The sequence below is a fragment of the Furipterus horrens genome, unplaced genomic scaffold, assembly GCF_987537825.1.
Source record: "Furipterus horrens unplaced genomic scaffold, mFurHor1.1.pri manual_scaffold_3, whole genome shotgun sequence".
Lineage (NCBI taxonomy): Eukaryota > Metazoa > Chordata > Mammalia > Chiroptera > Furipteridae > Furipterus > Furipterus horrens.
The window spans coordinates 71,401,482-71,418,774 of NW_028327173.1; the positions used below are offsets into that span (position 1 = coordinate 71,401,482).

Consider the following 17,293-nt stretch of genomic DNA (forward strand, 5'->3'; position numbering starts at 1 on the left):
AGGGCCAAAAGGATGTCCTGCGTTTAAAAGTAAGACCACAGTTCTTCAGACCATCTTTCTTCTATTGACAGGTGTCTGTCCATTAATACAGTCTCACCGCCAGTGTGTACCTTAATTCCTCAAAAGATTAATCACATTATAACTTCATCCTTGCTTATGCAAAACACCACTAGAAGCTATAGATTTTCAGGTCAACCCTCATCTCCCATACTAACCTCTCCATGTATTCTCTCCCTTCTCCCACCCCATTCCACATTCTGAAAGACTTCCACTGTGTCCACTGGAATTCACAATCCATCCTGAGAGACATCCCCTATATTCTCTTACTTCTTTTCTCTTGCTGTCATAGAAATCTGACTCTACCCTGAGGACATTACTTCTTTGTCTGCAGCCCTCTAAAGTAAAAACTTTTCCCCACAGTTCTTGTACCACAGGATTAAGATGTGGAATAGTATGCTCCATGAACCTCATGTCATCAGAACATATTATCCCTCACTGTTACTGACACCTACAGGCCACCCGACTTACTGTTGCTCTGTCTAAAACCTCTGCTGTCTTATTCTTGAAGATTTCAATATACTGTATATCTGTCTAGCTGATCCTTTGACACCCTGGCTTCATTTTTTAAAAATTATTCTCTAATGACCTTGATCTTTATCCTCAGCACTCACTCATATGATTTACCTTTGATCTTGTCATTTATATTTCAACGTATTCTGAATACTCTGCATCTACCTACCCCATATTGTTCTCATTTCCTTTTAATACCCCAAATTCAACAATTCTTTGATCTTACCGGGACCCCTAATCTATCAGTTCCACTATTGTCTCATTTTCTAGTGTCCTCTCTTCTCTCTTTACCCAGTTTAAGTTCTTGTCAGTCATTAAAATCATTGATTTGCATATATCCACAATTCCCTTACTTTGCATATACCCACAATTCTCTCTTATTTTGTGAGACACAGCCTAAAAACCAACTTAAACTACTCCATATTTGCATCTTTACAGAGGCTGGAGAAAAATCTAACCAATCAACTAATCACTTTAAAATCATAACTTCAAACTTCTAAGTGTTCCTTGGCAATATTCTTCTACACCTTTGCTTTATCCTTCAAAATTTTAACAGCCTCTCCCCAATCTTGCTTTCTGTTTCAGTGAGAAAATTATGGTTTCTTTCTTTTCTCACCCTTACAATTTGACTTCTAGACAAAAACTATGATCATAGCTGTAGTCACATTTATTAGTAAAAGTAAGACCTAAATATAACAGAAAGATACTTAAACTTTATAAGATGCACCCTATTTCCAAGAAATCTCTTCATGAAGCAGTATTTTCTCTGTTCTCACTATCACTTCTGGAACTACAATTTATAAAACTTGTCCTTTGCCAAAAGGTACTATAGTTAAAATATATCTGTTATATATCTCTTCCAATCTGTTTTAGCATTAAAATATCTTCAGATAGAAAGAAAGGAAACTTATTTATTGAACACTTTCTGTATGCCAGGCAATTTGTGAGACCAACACATTAACTCAATCTTCAAAACAGCCCTATCATCCATTCTCCAATTCCCCCGTTCCCCAAGCTGGAAGGTGAAGGAATTAGCCAAAGAACATATATTCATGAGCCATGAACACAGACAACTGTGTAGGGATTGCCTGAGGGAGGGGGCAGGGCTGGGTGGAGGGGAGCAAAGGGGGGAAAGAGCAGGGACAACTGTAATAGTATAAACAATAAAATACAATTTTAAAAACTAACCTCTCCTCATGTAATGAATATTTATGACTTCAGATGTAATAAAACCTATTATTTTAAAAGATTTAAAAAACAGCCCTATAAGGTTTTATTATCTCAGTTTTTTAGAATAAGGAAGCTGAAACTCAAAGAAGTTAGGGTATGAGATGCACAATTTAGATGTGCTCTAAAACCAAGTTTTTTTTTCTGTTACACCACTACTAAAATGTTCTGGTATTTTATGTAAATGTCACTGCACATGAATGATGCTAACCCTGTTTTCTTAGTGCTGAGGCTCATATGGCACTTGTTAGATTTCTCAGACTACCTCTATAGCCATTTGAAAACCCTTTTTTTACATTTGAAGAAGCCATAAATTCCACTGCTATATTCTAAAAGTTTAGTATCATTTTTGCATAATCTCTCTTTTGCCCCTGTTGCCAATCTCAGACCTGTTCACCCACAATAACTCTGCAACTGTAAAATGATTTCTGGAAAAAATGGTGGGTTTAAATTAAAATCTTGTAAAATTTTGAAAGTTATGGGGAAATTTTTAGTATTGGATTAGCTATACAATAATTAAAATCTTAAACCTTTAAATATTTGTTATAGTAATGCATCATTTATGTAGCATCAGAAAATAATGCATCATTGCTCATAAATAAAGAAATGAGTGAAATTTATCTTTACCAAGTAGGGAAACTTTAAAACAAAACAAAAAATTTTTTGACAGAATTTTTCCAAAATGTGTATTTTCTTGTTATTTTTACTTTCTCTGGGTGTATTGGGGTTAACATTCCCTACATCAGTTATTATACCATGGTAACCTGATGAAACCTTGAGGAGTATAGAGCTCTGTTTATATTTTACTAAATATCTGTAGATAGTTAAGCTTTTTGAATTCTTGTATTTTTTTAAAAATGATTTTTACCCAACTTCTTTGCTGACAGGCTCTCGCCTCTTGGTACTATATGTTAGCCTCTCTCAATTATTCTTTTAAAATTATGTTTTATGTCCACTCTAACATAAGATTAGTCAAGTTAAAAATCATTTACCTACAATTCCAGACATGTAAAAGGGTCATTAGCACTTGTGTAATCTAACAGTTCTTAACCTTGTTGGGCCATGGACACATTTGAGGGTATGGATCATTTCCTGTACATAGATATAACATATGCATACATAATTTTGCAGATTGTTTCAGGGGTATTTTAGTTTTACTGAAGTTCACTTATAGATATTGGAAAAAACCTTATTGAAAAATACTACTTCGTCTAATTTAGAAAATAAATGCTCCCACTTGCAAACTCAGTTTATGAAATGTCAAAGACCAAAAGAACTACAACAATAACAAAAATGCTGATGCAAAGGAACATCAGCTCTGCCCACTATTGTGGATGACGTTAACAATTGTTCAATTAGTAAATATCACTTTGGAATTACCAAAAAATGGACTTAAAACTTTCTCTCACCATGTTGATTAGCGATAGTAGTGGAATTTCCATAGTGGAATAAGCCCAGGACTGCCTGAAAGTTAGTAAATGTTAACTATTAGTAATTATTTGTATTATCCTAGACCATCAATTTTCGATCAGTGTGTCGTGGCACACTGTTGTGCTGCAAGATTTTTAAAACATGCAATACCTGACTATTTAGTCAGGGGCACTGACCTCTTTTCCCTTGGATTGTCAAATAAAAAAAATGACAGCAGCCAACACAACAATAGTTGTTCAGTGTGAATGAATCAAAATTATACCTATTTTTTTGTCAGAGTGGGCAAAAAATATATTTTTTGGTGTGCCACAGAATTTTAGTTACTAGTAAATTACTAATTAGTAACTAGATTAAAAAGGTTGAAAATTGCTGTCCTAGACAGTTTACTTAGTCTTCCAGTTTCATCTGTAAAGCAAGAAAGTTGCACTAGTCTAAGAATCTCTAGTCCCTTTTAAAGCTGAAGAGATAACATTATTAAGAAATGTCTGGCACTCCTATGAGTAGTATGGTCTTAATGATGAATATTTTGATTGTTGGCTTCTTTTTTTTTCTGTGTTGCAGATAATAGAAATTACAGATAAATGAAGCACTTCTCCGTGGATATTCTTAATGCATATAAAGCTTTATAAAAGTTAACTGTAGTTAGATTGAAAAGAATGCTAGCCCTGGCTGGTGTGGCTCAGTTGGTTGGAGCATCGTTCCATAAACCAAAGGGTCGCAGGTTTAATTCCCAATCAGGGCACATGCCGGGGTTACGGGTTTGGTCCCTGGGCAGGGCATGGTCAGGGCGCATGTGTGAGGCAACACATTAATGTTTCTTTCCCTATCTCTCTCAACTCCCTTCCCTTCTCTCTGAACAATGGGCATGTCCTTGGTCAGGAATTAAAAAAAAAAAAAAAAAAAAGATTGCTAACCTTGCTAAATATTACTAGGTAGTACAGTTGTATTTAGTGGTATGTAATTGGTGCAGAATTACAATCTTAACTGGAGCATTTTTAATAATATAATAGATGATTAAAATTCTGACTAGACATTTTGCTGATATATAACTTGAAGTCTTTGTTTAGTCAGAGACAAGTCAGTTGGTTTTTACATTTTAAATTATCATTTGTTTTATTTTTTGTCTTTAATTAGGCAAGTAAAACTTGAGATGGATCAGTACAAAGAAGAGCTATCTCTAATGGAAAAAGAAATAATTCATCTAAAACGAGATGGAGAAAATAAAGCAATGCATATTTCTCAGTTAGACATGATCTTAGAACAGACAAGGACAGAACTAGATAAGAAAACAAATGCTGGTAAGAAAGGGGTTAGCTGAGCTTAGCTGCCTGAGTATTTACATTTAAAGAAGTGGACTAAAGTAAGAATTTGGGGTGGTGGGGTTGAAAGGGACAATGAGTAGTCAATATCCTTCTTCTGGTAGATGAATAAAATTGAATATTTTTAATTATAATTATTTACAAAGTTCTTACTAATAAACAGTTTATATATAGTTCTAAAATTATTCTCTGGTCTTAACAGTGAAGGAGTTAGAAAAGTTACAGCACCACACTGAAAATGAACTAACAGAAGCTTTGAAGAAACGGGAAGTACTGGAGACTGAACTACAAAATGCTCACGGAGAATTGAAAAGTACTTTAAGACAACTCCAGGAATTGAGAGAAGTGCTACAGAAGGCTCAATTATCATTAGAGGAAAAATACACCACTATAAAGGATCTCACAGCTGAACTTAGGTGAGTTAAATTCAAGGAAGTGATAAAACAATTTCAAGTATTTTATTTATTATTCTGAATCCTTGAGTCACACAAATAAGTTTGTTGTTCAATTCTAGATGTCTACACTTCTCAGCTGGTTCACTATGGCACTTCCTGGTCAGCCTATCCCATACTCCATCTAATACATTCAGCAGTTGCTGTTGGCTAATATTTTATCTTTATGTCTTTGGAGCATTTTACACTGCCCCACTCCTATCCATTGTGGTAAAAAATGATTGGACCAGACTACAGTAGTGGTTAATAGCAAAATGATATTAATAATAATAATATTGTTCTTTGTATTAAGTCCTTATTTTGTGCCAGTACTACTCCAGGGGCTTCATATATGATCTTACTCATTTCTTTACAACAAACCTATCAGGTACATATATCACCTTTTTACCTTGAGAATACTGAGGCTTTAGAAGATTAAGTAAAATACCCAAAGACAGATAGAGGGTTCAGAGAAGAGAATTAAACACAAGTCTGTCCAACTTTAAAATCTAGGTTCTTAAATTAGCAGCTAAGTTCACCACATTGATGGTGAGTGAGGATGGAGAGCCAGACCAGGGCCAAAGTGTGTGTGGCAGGGGGAAGTGGGGAATAGATTCTGAAAAGGAAAACAGAATTAGAATACAGGATGTGAAATGTAGAATGAAAGAACAGGGTAGAGATCAGCAAGATGACCCAAAAACTTAGATGTGTCTCATGGTTTACTGTAGGACCCCTTTCTCTTTTCTACCCACACACTCATTTTTAGTCAGTTTCATGTAGTTTTAAATAGGATGTGTCAGACTTTCAAACACCTGTCTCCATTAGTAACCTATTCCCCAAAATCCAGTCTTGAATATCTAATGACTTAGTTGTTTTCTTCACTTTGAGATATATATATATATATATATTTTTAAGGATTTTATTTACTTATTTTTAGAGAGAGATGAAGTGAGGGAGAAAGAGGAGAGAGAAACATCAATTGGTTGCCTCTCACATGCTTCCAACTGGCAACCTTTTGATTTGCAGGTCAGTGCTCAATCAACTGAGCCACACCAGGCAGGGCATCCACTTTGGTATTTTTTTAAGAGGCTTCTTAAGCTTTGCCAAACAACTCATTTTTTTCCTGCCCTTCCTCTCAGTATCATACAATAGCTTTAACCAGAAATCTATTCTTATTTTATTACTTGCCCTCTCTTTTAAAAATCTAATCTATTAATCACGTCAAGTCCATTTCCAAAATATATTCTGAAATCCATTGATTTATTGGCCTCTTTTCTATTACCACCTTAGCAGAAGTCATCATCATCTCTCACCTGGTCTGTTGCTGTGACTTCCCAACTGGTTTCCCAGTTTAAATTCTTGACCCTCCCCACATCCATTCTCCTTAGAATGTATTTAAGTTTATGATTTAAAACATCAATCGGATTATATTACTTCCCTACTTAAACCCTATAATGGCTTTCCAAAAGATTCAGAATGGAAATACAGTGTAAATCAAAACCACAATGAGATACCACTTCACAACATGATGTGTGAATGGCCATAATAAAAACAGACAAAAACAGGAACAGAAATTAATAAATATTAGCAAGCGGGTAGAGAAATTGAAACCCTCATACATTGCTGGTGGAAAATTAAAATGGTATAGCTGCTGCACGAAACAATTTGGCAGTTCCTCAATTAAGTTAAACCTAGAATTACTCTATAACTTAGTAATTTCACCCTTAGCTATGTACCTAACGATAACTGAAAACAGATGTTCAAACAAAAATTGTGCACAAATGTTCATTGCAGCTCTTCACAATAGCCACTAAGTGGAAACAACCCAAGTGTTCACCAGTAGTTGAATGGATAAACACAATGTGTTATATCATACAAGAAATATTATTCAGCCATGAAAACAAAGTACTGATACATGCTGCAACATGGATGAACCTTGAAAACATTATACTGAATGAAAGAAACCAGATGCATATTGTATAATTCCATTTATGTGAAATATCAAGAATTAAGAAATCTATAGTGATAGAAGGCAGATTAGTGATTGCTAGAAACTAGGGGGAGGGGGAGTAGAAAATAACTATAAATGAGTATGGAATTTTCATTTGAAATGATGAAAAAGTATTAGAAACATATAATGGCAATGGTAACACAACATTGTGAATCTACTTAATATAACTGAATTGTTTACTTTAAAATGATTTAAATGGTAAATCTTATATGTATTTTAACATAGTTTTTAAGAAATTCAAGCTCCTTATTCTAGAATGAAAAACCCTACATGACAAGGTTCCTGTCTACTTCTCTGGCCTCATTTCATACTGTTCTTCTTGGCCTGCCTATTTATTTATTTATTTATATTATCTATCTTGTTGACTATGCAGTTGACAGTACATAGTACCCTGACATATAGGAAGCATCCAATAAATATTTGCTAAATGGTTAAGTGAATGAATGGATGAAAAAAATTAAAATGAAATCTAAAACCCTAGCTAATAGCTAAATTTTGGAAACTCAGTTATTTGCAAAGACAGCAGCAGTTAGAGTTATCTTTAGAATTCACTTCATATTACTTTTAGAATATTAGTTCAGCCTTATACTTTATAACTTTAGACTTTTAGGAGAATAATAAACAGCTCATTAGAGAAGTTCAGAATCTATTTTTTAAAATCAGTATCTTTATTCAATATTGTTTCATATTTAAGACTGGGAAATCATTTGAAGATTTTCAAGATCAACACACCATTTTCAGGCTTTGTCATATCAGAACTTAGATTTCAAATTAAAATTCTCTGATCACAGGCTTCAGAGTTGTAGAAGCCTTAAAACTGTGTTCATACTAAGCATTTTTATAATGTAAAATTGTATGTACGTTAGGGTTTTAGGAGGATGGGAATTTATAAAATAAATTTATATAAAATATATTTATTTTTATTTGTAAAAATATTTCTGTAGTAGACTTCATTACATCACTATATGTAAGGCATCATCTTAAGTAAATTTTCCATGAGAAATACAATGGTCATTTACTAAGTTGTGGGTATCAGGGATACCAACTGTGAAATAAATGCCTCATTCAGTTGTAATAAACTCATAGCTCTTATAGAAAAAAGACTTTCAAACACTCCCTTGATCTATAGATGAAAAAATATGGGTATATATTTAAAATTTTTATACTATTCAATCTTATATCCTGGGAGTGCTTTAACATTTAGCTTGCCTACAATAGTAGAGTTTGTTACCTTTTGCCTTTTTAGGACACCCTATTAAACTAATAATATTGGTATCTATCATTTTTCTTACACATTATTACTTTAATTTGAGCCCTTTCAGTCTGAAATAATTGCATATATCCAGTCACTTTTAACTTATAGGAAAGTTAACCCAGTTTACTTAATTTTTAAAAACTAATACTTAATTTTTAAAAACTAATATTTCTACTATTGCTTTGATCTTTTTTCTTTGATAAATTTCAGAGAATGCAAGATGGAGATTGAAGACAAAAAGCAAGAACTCCTTGAAATGGATCAGGCACTTAAGGAGAGAAATTGGGAGCTAAAGCAAAGAGCAGCTCAAGTTGGTTTTCTTCATTATATTTTAATGAAATTTTCTATTAAAATACAATCACACAGTGTTTCACAGGTCACATTTTTTGATAGATAGACTTTTTAAAATAATATTTGGGTTTTTTGCACATAAATATTTTTTAAAATTAGAAAGATATCATCTTTCTTTATCTTGCTATTTTTACAGCAAGTAAATTTTTGAGAATGGAGGTTAGCTTAGTATTTGAACCTTTTGATCTCTTATGTTACTGTATATCAGAAAAATGGGATTAAAGGAATTACTTGTTCAGCTAGTATTTGTTGGAGGCACAAAAATATTCCAAAGGTATTATTTACCAGCATCTTCTTTGAAGACTGTTTTTTAGATCAGTTTTAGGTTCACAGAAAGATTGAGCAAAAGGTACAGATATTTCCCATATACTACCTACCCCCACAAATGCACAACCATCCCCATTATCAACATTCTCCACCAGAGGTTGAACATTTGTTACAGTTGTGAACCTACATTGATGCGTCATAATCTCCCAAAGTCTAAAATTTACATTACTCTTGGTGTTGCACATTCTGTAGGAGGAATGTATGGTAGGCATCCACCATTATAACATTTTCACTACACTACAGACCTCTGTGTTCCACGTATTCATTCCTCCCTCTCTTCCTCCAACCCTGGCAGGGTTGTCTCAGTAGTTTTTCCTATTTCAGGAGATCATACTTTGAATCATATCATGTAGTCTTTTCAGATTGGTTTCCTTCAAGTTAGTAATATGCATTTAAAGTTCTTCCATATCTTTTCTTACCTTGACAGTTTATTTCTTTTTAGCACTGAATAATGTTTCATATTCTGGATATGCTGCAGCTGATTTATTTATTCTCCTATTGAAGGTTGTCTTGGTTATTTTCAAGTTTTGTCAGTTATAAATGAAGCTGCTATAAACATTTATGTGTAGCTTTTTGTGTGGACATAACTTTTCAACTCCTTTGGGTAAATACAAAGGAGCATGATTGCTGAATCATAGGTAAGAGTATGTTTAGTTTTATAAGACACTTCCAAACTGCCTTCCAAACTGGCTGTACCATTTTGCATTCCCACCAGCAATGAATGAGAGTCCCTGTTGCTCTACATACTGGCTAGCATTCAGTGTTATCAGTATAGTAATATCTCCTTGTTGTTTTAATTTGTATGACATGATATGAAGCACCATTTTTTATGCTTATTTGCCACATGTTTATCTTTGGTGAGGTGTCTTATTTTTTAATTGGGTTGTTTTTTTTATTGTTGAGTTTTAAGAGTTCTTTGTATATTTTGGAACCTGTCCTATATCAGATTTGTCTTTTGTGAATATTTTCTCTCAGTGTGTGGTTTTTCTTCTCATTCTTTGGAATTTAACTTTCACAGAGTAGATGTTTTTCATTTTAATAAAGTCCAGCTTATCAATTATTTCTTTCATGGATTGTACTTTGGTGTTTTGTCTAAAAAGTTATAGCTATACCCTAGGTCATCTAGGTTTTCTGTTATCTTCAAGTTTTGAATTTTACATTTTAGTAAGTGACCCACTTTGTGTTTAATATTTGGACTGTCTTTTTTTCTGTTGTATTGCCTTTGCTCCTTTGTCAAAGACCAATTGATTATATTTATGTAGGTTTGTTTCTGGGCTCCCTGTTCTGTTCCATTGACCCATTCACCTATTCTTTTCACCAGTCCCGCATTGTCCTGATTAGGGTAGCTTTATAGTAGTAAGTCTTGACGTCAGGTAACATCAGTCCTCCAATTTTATTATTTTCTTTCAATATTGTGTTGGCTATTCTTAGTATTTTGCCTCCCCATATAAACTTTAAAATCAGTTTGCTGATAGACACAAAATAACTTGCTGGGATTTTGATTGAGATTTCCTTGGATTTATAGATCAAATAGGGAGGAACTGACATCTTGACGATATTGAGTCTTTCTACCCATGAACGTGACTCTTTCTCCATTTATTTAATGCATGATTTCTTTTATTGGATTTTTGTAGTTTTCCTTATAAAAACTTTGTGTATTTTATTAGATTTATACATAAGCATTTCTTTTGTAGAGTTGCTAATATAAATGATACCGTGTTTTTAGTTTTAAATTTGTCTTGTTCATTGCTGGTATATAGGACAATAATTGGCTTTAGTGTAGAACCTTGTACCCTAAACCCTGCTATAATGGCTTATTAGTTCCAGAAATTTTTTGTTCAAGTTTTTCTCATCATTAAGTATGATGTTAACTCTTGGGGTTTTTGTAAATACTTTTTTAATCAAGTTTAGGAAGTTACCCTCTATTCCTAGTTTACCAAAAATTTTTACCATGATTGGATATTGGATTTTGTCAAATACTTCTTTATCCTGTTGATATCATAGATTACATTAAATGATTTTCAAATTTTGAACCAGCTTTTGATACATAGAATAAATCCCACTTGTTGTGATATATAATTTTTGTTATACTTTGTTCTTGTGATTTGGTAATATGTTGTTGAGAATTTTATAATTATGTTTGTGAAAGATGTTCTGTAGTTTTCTTTCCAAATAATGTCTTTGTCTTATTTGGTATTAGGGTATTGCTGGCCTCACAGAATGAGTTAGGAAGTATTTCCTCAGCTTCTGTCTTCTGAACAATATTGTAGAGAATTATTATAATTCCTTCCTTAAATGTATGATAGAATTCACCAGTGAACCCATCTGGGCCTGGTGCTTTGTTTTGGAAAGTTATTAATCATTGATTCAATATCTTTAATAGATTGTCTGTTTCTTCTAATGTGAGTTTTGGCAGATTGTCTTTCAAGTAACTGGTCTTTTTCATCTATCTAGTTTTTTAAAATTCATGGACAGAGAGTTGTTCATAGTATTCCTTTATTCTTTTAATATCCATGTGATTTATAATAATGTCTTCTTTTTCATTTCTGATATTAGCAACTTATAATTCTCTTTTTTTCTTAGCTTTACTAGATACTTATTAATGTTACTGATCTTTTCAAAGAACCAGCTTTTGATTTTGTTGATTTTCTCTATTGATTTCCTAATTTTAATTTCATTGATTCCTGCTCTAATTATTATTATTATTTCTTTCCTTCTGTTTACCTTGGATTTAATTTGCTCTTCTTTTTTCTAGTCTCCCAGGGTAGAAGTTTAGATGATTGATTTTAGATCTTTCTTTTTTTCTAATATATACATTTAGTGCTATAAATTTTCCTCCAAGCATTGCTTTTGCTTCATTTCACAATTTTTGTTATGTTGTATTGCATTTAGCAGCTTTTATCTAACATAGAATGAAGTCTGAATCATTTTTTCATTTATGAACATAATAATGTTTTTTCTTTAAGTGTTTATAATATATATGAGACTCAAGATCCAGTATTAGTAAGCAATAATTATTTTTCTTATTCTAGTTAATAATTTATTTGAGATTAATTTGTTTCAGTTATACCCACTACAAATAATTTTAAAATACATTTGAAACACAGTATTTTCCACATTAGAATAAAATTGAATGACAGTTTAATGTTACTTTTGTATTTAGGTTACACATTTGGATATGACTATCCGTGAGCACAGAGGAGAAATGGAACAGAAAATAATTAAATTAGAGGGCACTCTGGAAAAATCAGAATTGGAACTTAAAGAAAGCAACAGACAGGTAAATTATAAACATACTCCACTGTAGACATCCATTATTCATTTAACATGGCTTTTTAATAGAATATGTGTAATAAAAATATATATTTTAATTATCTTGTACATGCTGCTTTGTTTCTTTTTCTCTGATTATTTTTCCCCAGCTTTACTGAGCTATTATTGACAAATAAAAATTGCATATATTTAAGTTGTGCAACATAATGTTTTATATACATATACATTGTGAAATCATTACCACAAACAAGCTAACTAACCTATACTCACCTCACTTAGGTTTCTTTGTTTCTTGTTTTAAATTTGGTGGCAACACTTAAGGTGTATTCTCTTAGCAAATTTCAAGTATGCAATACAATATTACTAACTGTAGTCAAAATGCTTACATTAGATCTCCAAAACTTATTCATCTTGCTTAACTGAAATTTTGTACCCTGTGACCAACATTTCAACATTTCCCCCACTCCCTAGGCCTTGGTGACTACCCTCTTAATGTTGTTTTGAACATTATTTTTCTTGGATCATTGTATCCACATATTTATAGTGTGTGCATGCCTGAATATGTATAAAATATGTCTGAAAGAACTTGCAAGTAATTCTGTTAACTGGTTGTAGCTAAGGAAGGAGCAAAGTGAGAAGGGGACTCTTTCACTAACTAAATTTTTTACCTCATGCACATATTACCTATTAAAATTTTGTGTAAGTCCATGTAACATTTGTTGTTCTAATGTACCCAAATTTTCTTTACTTATACAAATATGATTGAGACCTTCATCTCTTTTAGTGTAATAGGTATACATATAAGCATCTTATTAGGCACAGAATTATGATATTTATCTCTTAGATATACATGTTTAAAACTTGACTTACTTGGACTGCAGTTATGATTAAAGAATTATATTTTCTTAGTTTTATTAATATTGTTTTGTTTAAAATTCAGATAGAAAGTTTAAATGAAAAATTGCAAAACACCAAAGAACAGCTCCGAGAAAAAGAATTTATAACACTACAAAATGAACAGGAGATCAATCAACTGAAAAAGGAAACTGAAAAAACACAACAAAAGATGAAAGAAATGGAATGTGTAAGCAAATTATTTTCCTCCTAAGGAATATGTAGTATTATCTGAAGAGCAATATAAATCTTTGTTGTTGTTTTTTTTGTTTGTTTGTTTGGTTTTTTTTGCTTTTTTAATATGCTTTATTGATTTGGTGTTACAATTGTCCCAATTTCTTTTCCCTTTGTTCCCCTGCACCCAGTGACCCCCCCTCCCTCCAGTTGTCCCCCCGCTTAGTCCATGCCCATTGGTTATGCATATAGTTCTTCTCAGCATCTTCCTGTCTACTCTACTCCCTTCTACTATGTTTCTTAATTCCTGAACCATCTCCCTCCCTTTCCCCCTTTCCTCCTTTCCCCCTTCCTGCTGACCTCCTCCCATAATGTTCCCCATACCTGTAACTCTTTTTCCACTCTCATTGCCTACTTAGTTTGCCTTTGTTTCGATTCCCTAGCTTCTGTTGTTGGTTGTTGTGATACAGTTTCATTTCAATGTTCATAGTTTTGATCCTCTTTCTCCTAAACAAGTCCCTTTATTTATTTATTTTTTAAAGATTTTATTTATTTATTTTTAGAGAGAGGGGAAGGGAGGGAGAAAGAGAGGGAGAGAAACATCAAAGTGTGGTTGCCTCTTGTGCACCCCCAACTGGGGACCTGGCCTGCAACCCAGGCATGTGCCCTGACTGGGAATTGAACCAGTGACCTTTTGGTTCACAGGCTGGAGCCCAATCCACTGAGCCACACCAGCCAGGGCAACAAGTCCCTTTAATATTTCATGTAACAGTGGTTTGGATTCTGATGAACTCCTTCAGTTTTACTTTGTCATGGAAGCACTTTCTCTGCCCTTTGCTTTGCTGGATAGAGTAATCATGGTTGTAGATTTTTGCTTTTCATTACTTTGAATATTTCTTGCCAATCCCTTCTTGCCTGCAGAGTTTATTTTGAGAAATCAGCTGACAGTCTTATTGGGACCCCTGTGTATGTAATTCTCTTCTCTGTTGCTGCTTTTAAGATTCTGTCTTTATCCTTAATTTTTGACAGCTTGATTATAATGTGTCTTGGTGTGGTTCTCCCTGGGTTCAGTTTTTTTTGAACTCTCTCTGCTTCCTGGACCTGTAATTCTGTTTCTTTCCCTAAGTTAGAGAAGTTCTGCTTCATTATTTTTTCACATAATTTTTCAATTTCTAGTTCTTCTTCACCTTCTGGCACCCCTATGATTCAGATGTTGGCCCGCTTATAGCTGTCCCATAGGTTTCTGAGCCTCTCCTCATTTTCCTCACTTTTCGTTTCCTCTTTTCTGCACTGGTTGACTGTTTGTTCTTTCCCTATGTTTCGATTTGTTGATTTGTTCCCTGGTTTTCTTTCCCTCACCACTAGATTCATATGTGTTTTGTTCATTTCAGCAGGACTAGCCTTCATTCCTTCCCCATCTTATTTAAGATCTGCTGTTAGGTCTGTAAGCATTTTTATAAACAAAGCTCTGAACTGTGCCTCAGAAAGATTTCCTGTCTGCTTCTTCATTAGATTAGATATTTGCTCTCTGGTCAGCTGTATCACTGAGATCTCTATCATGATCTGTGCCTTTCTGACAGATTTGCGTTTAACTTTGCTTCCTGGGCAGAGCTGTCACACCTCCTATGCTATAGGGGGCGGAGCCCCGTGCACTCGTTACAGCCGGGCGACCCTTTTCACCATGCTGTGGCGTTTTCTCTGGGGGTGGGGGTCCAAAATGGATTCCTGCCGTTCACTCTCTGCTGAGAGACGGGGACCCTCCTCCTCTGTCCCCAGCCCCTCTGGACCTCATGGTCCAAGGCAATGGGGCTCTGCCTTCCCCAGTGTTGGAATCGCAAGCTGACGGGTCTGGTCTGCAGCCAGGTGTGCTCCCCTAGGCTCTTCTCGCCTCCCCTTAAATACAGGTGTCTATGCTTACTGCCGTCTTGCTGCTGTCATCACAGCTACCGCTGCCAGCGCAGCTTGATCCTTCCGCCCCAGCTTCGCCCCTCATACCCGTCCGGACGAGCACCACTTCTTTATAACTTCATACATTGGACTTCCATGTATCTTTATTTTCTGGAACTTTTAGTTATTTCTGGTTTTGCGGTAGCTGTGGTCCTTCTTAGTTGTGGTGGGAGATGGAGTGTGTCAGTCTAGGCCTCCCATCATGGCAGTAAGCCCCCTGTGTTTGTTTGCCTCCATGTCTTAGGTAGAGCTGTCACGCCTGTTACGTTGTAAGGGGCGAAGCCTTAAGTATTCATCAGTACAGGGCGACCCGTTTCATGACATTGTGGTGCTGTATGTGGGGGAGGGGTCTGAGAGGGAACAATGTTGCTTGCCTAGCACTCACCCCTTTTCCAAGCACTTCTCTCATTTTCGTATGGCACTGGTCCTCTCTAGCTGTTACCCTGGCCGTCGTTTCCAGAGTGGGTGGGTCTGTGGACGTTTTAGGACCGGGGGGCCCTTTAAACAGACTCTGCTGAGAGACTGGCAGTTCTTGCCTCCACCGGCAGGCACCCCCACTGATTTGCACAGTCAGAGCAATGAGGCTCTATTTTCCCCAGTGCTGGGACCGTGAGCTGCACGGTCTGGTGAGGAGCTGGGAACGCTCCCCAGGTGTCCCTCCTGATTTTTTAAAGCGTGTGACTGTGCTTTCTGCCGGTCTGCTTGCCTGCCGGCCTGCCGCTGCCGCTACCGCTGCTGACACCACCACCACACAGTGTCCTCTCCACCCCGGCTCCATCCCTCATACTTGTCTGGATGAGTATTTCTTCTTTATATCTTTGTTTGCTGGACTTCCATGCAGTTTGATTTTCTGGAACTTCTGGTTGTTTCTAGTTTTGAAGTAGTTGTATTCCGTCTTGGTTGTGGAGGGGGGCATAGCGTGTCTGCCTACGCCTCCATCTTGGCTGGAAGTCCCTAAATCTTTGTTTTAAGCTGGTTGGTTTTAATACACAGAAACTGTGTCATAAATATTTTTAGGCTAATTACTTGGGCCTGATACTTACCTGGTTTCTTTGATCTTATTAAATGTTTTATTATGATGTCTAATGAGTTGCCAGATGAAGTGTTATCAGTTTGCATGTGTATTGAGTCACGAACCCATTTCACCCACTTGCTTTTTAGAAACTGAAATTGCTGCCCTGACTATTGTAGCTCAGAGGGTTAGGTGTCATCCCATGAATGGAAAGGTTTCTGGTTCAGTTCCCAGTCAGGGAACATTCCTTGGTTCTGGGCCAGGTCTCAGGTTGGGGGCATACAAGAAGCAGTCAATTGATGTTTTTCTTGCACATCGCTCTTTCTCTCCCTCTCCTTCTCCCTCCCTTCCCCTCTTTCTTGAAATAAATAGATGGATCTTTCAAAATAAAGCAAACAAACAAACAAAAGAAAACACTGAAATTGCTTCTAAGAGCTCTTGTGGATGTAACTTTCTCTTATTTTCAAATACTATGCTCAACTTTAAAACTTTATATATTGCTCTTTATTGTATTTGACTGATTATCTGTCTCTTCCAGTAAACTATAAAATCCATAAGGGGGGCCACTTTGTCTCCTATGTTCACTCTTTTATCAACACCTAGAACAGTACATATCCCCTAGTAAGCATGAATAAATATTAGTTGAATTACATACATAAATCAAGCAGGGTCTCTGAGAACAAGTTTGGACTCAATTGGGGAAAAATTACTACTGGCTCAGCCATTTAGTGTTCTCTAACAAGGGATTTATATTGACATACAACAGAGTTGGACCCTGGGCCCCCATTCCAGACATCAGGGTCCTAGTGATTTGTACCGGTTTCTTTCCTTCTTATCAGCCCTAAAGTCAAGTGTCATTACCTCCCACATAACCAAGCTAATTTAGAACTAACTTTTTACTGATTGAAACACAAATACATAACTAGTGACTTAACTGAGTAATATGAAAATATTTCAGAGAGAATAGCAGTCTCAGTGACACATTTTACCTCACAGAGAGTAAAGTCATAACCTTAACCCAGCTGTGTGAATTAACGGTGAGTTTTGATTATTCATGCCAATATATTCTCC

The 17,293-nt window shown here is 35.2% G+C and overlaps 1 protein-coding gene across 1 annotated transcript in view; it reads left to right on the top strand.

Moving 5' to 3' along the window:
* The window catches only part of CCDC18 (coiled-coil domain containing 18), a 118,638-nt gene that overhangs the window by 50,585 nt on the left and 50,760 nt on the right, over nt 1–17,293 (top strand). The window contains exons 21-25 of the mRNA XM_090269744.1: nt 4,363–4,526; nt 4,750–4,963; nt 8,455–8,554; nt 12,086–12,202; nt 13,136–13,279. Coding sequence (XP_090125870.1) covers nt 4,363–4,526; nt 4,750–4,963; nt 8,455–8,554; nt 12,086–12,202; nt 13,136–13,279 — 739 coding nt within the window. The remainder of the gene's footprint in view (nt 1–4,362; nt 4,527–4,749; nt 4,964–8,454; nt 8,555–12,085; nt 12,203–13,135; nt 13,280–17,293) is intronic.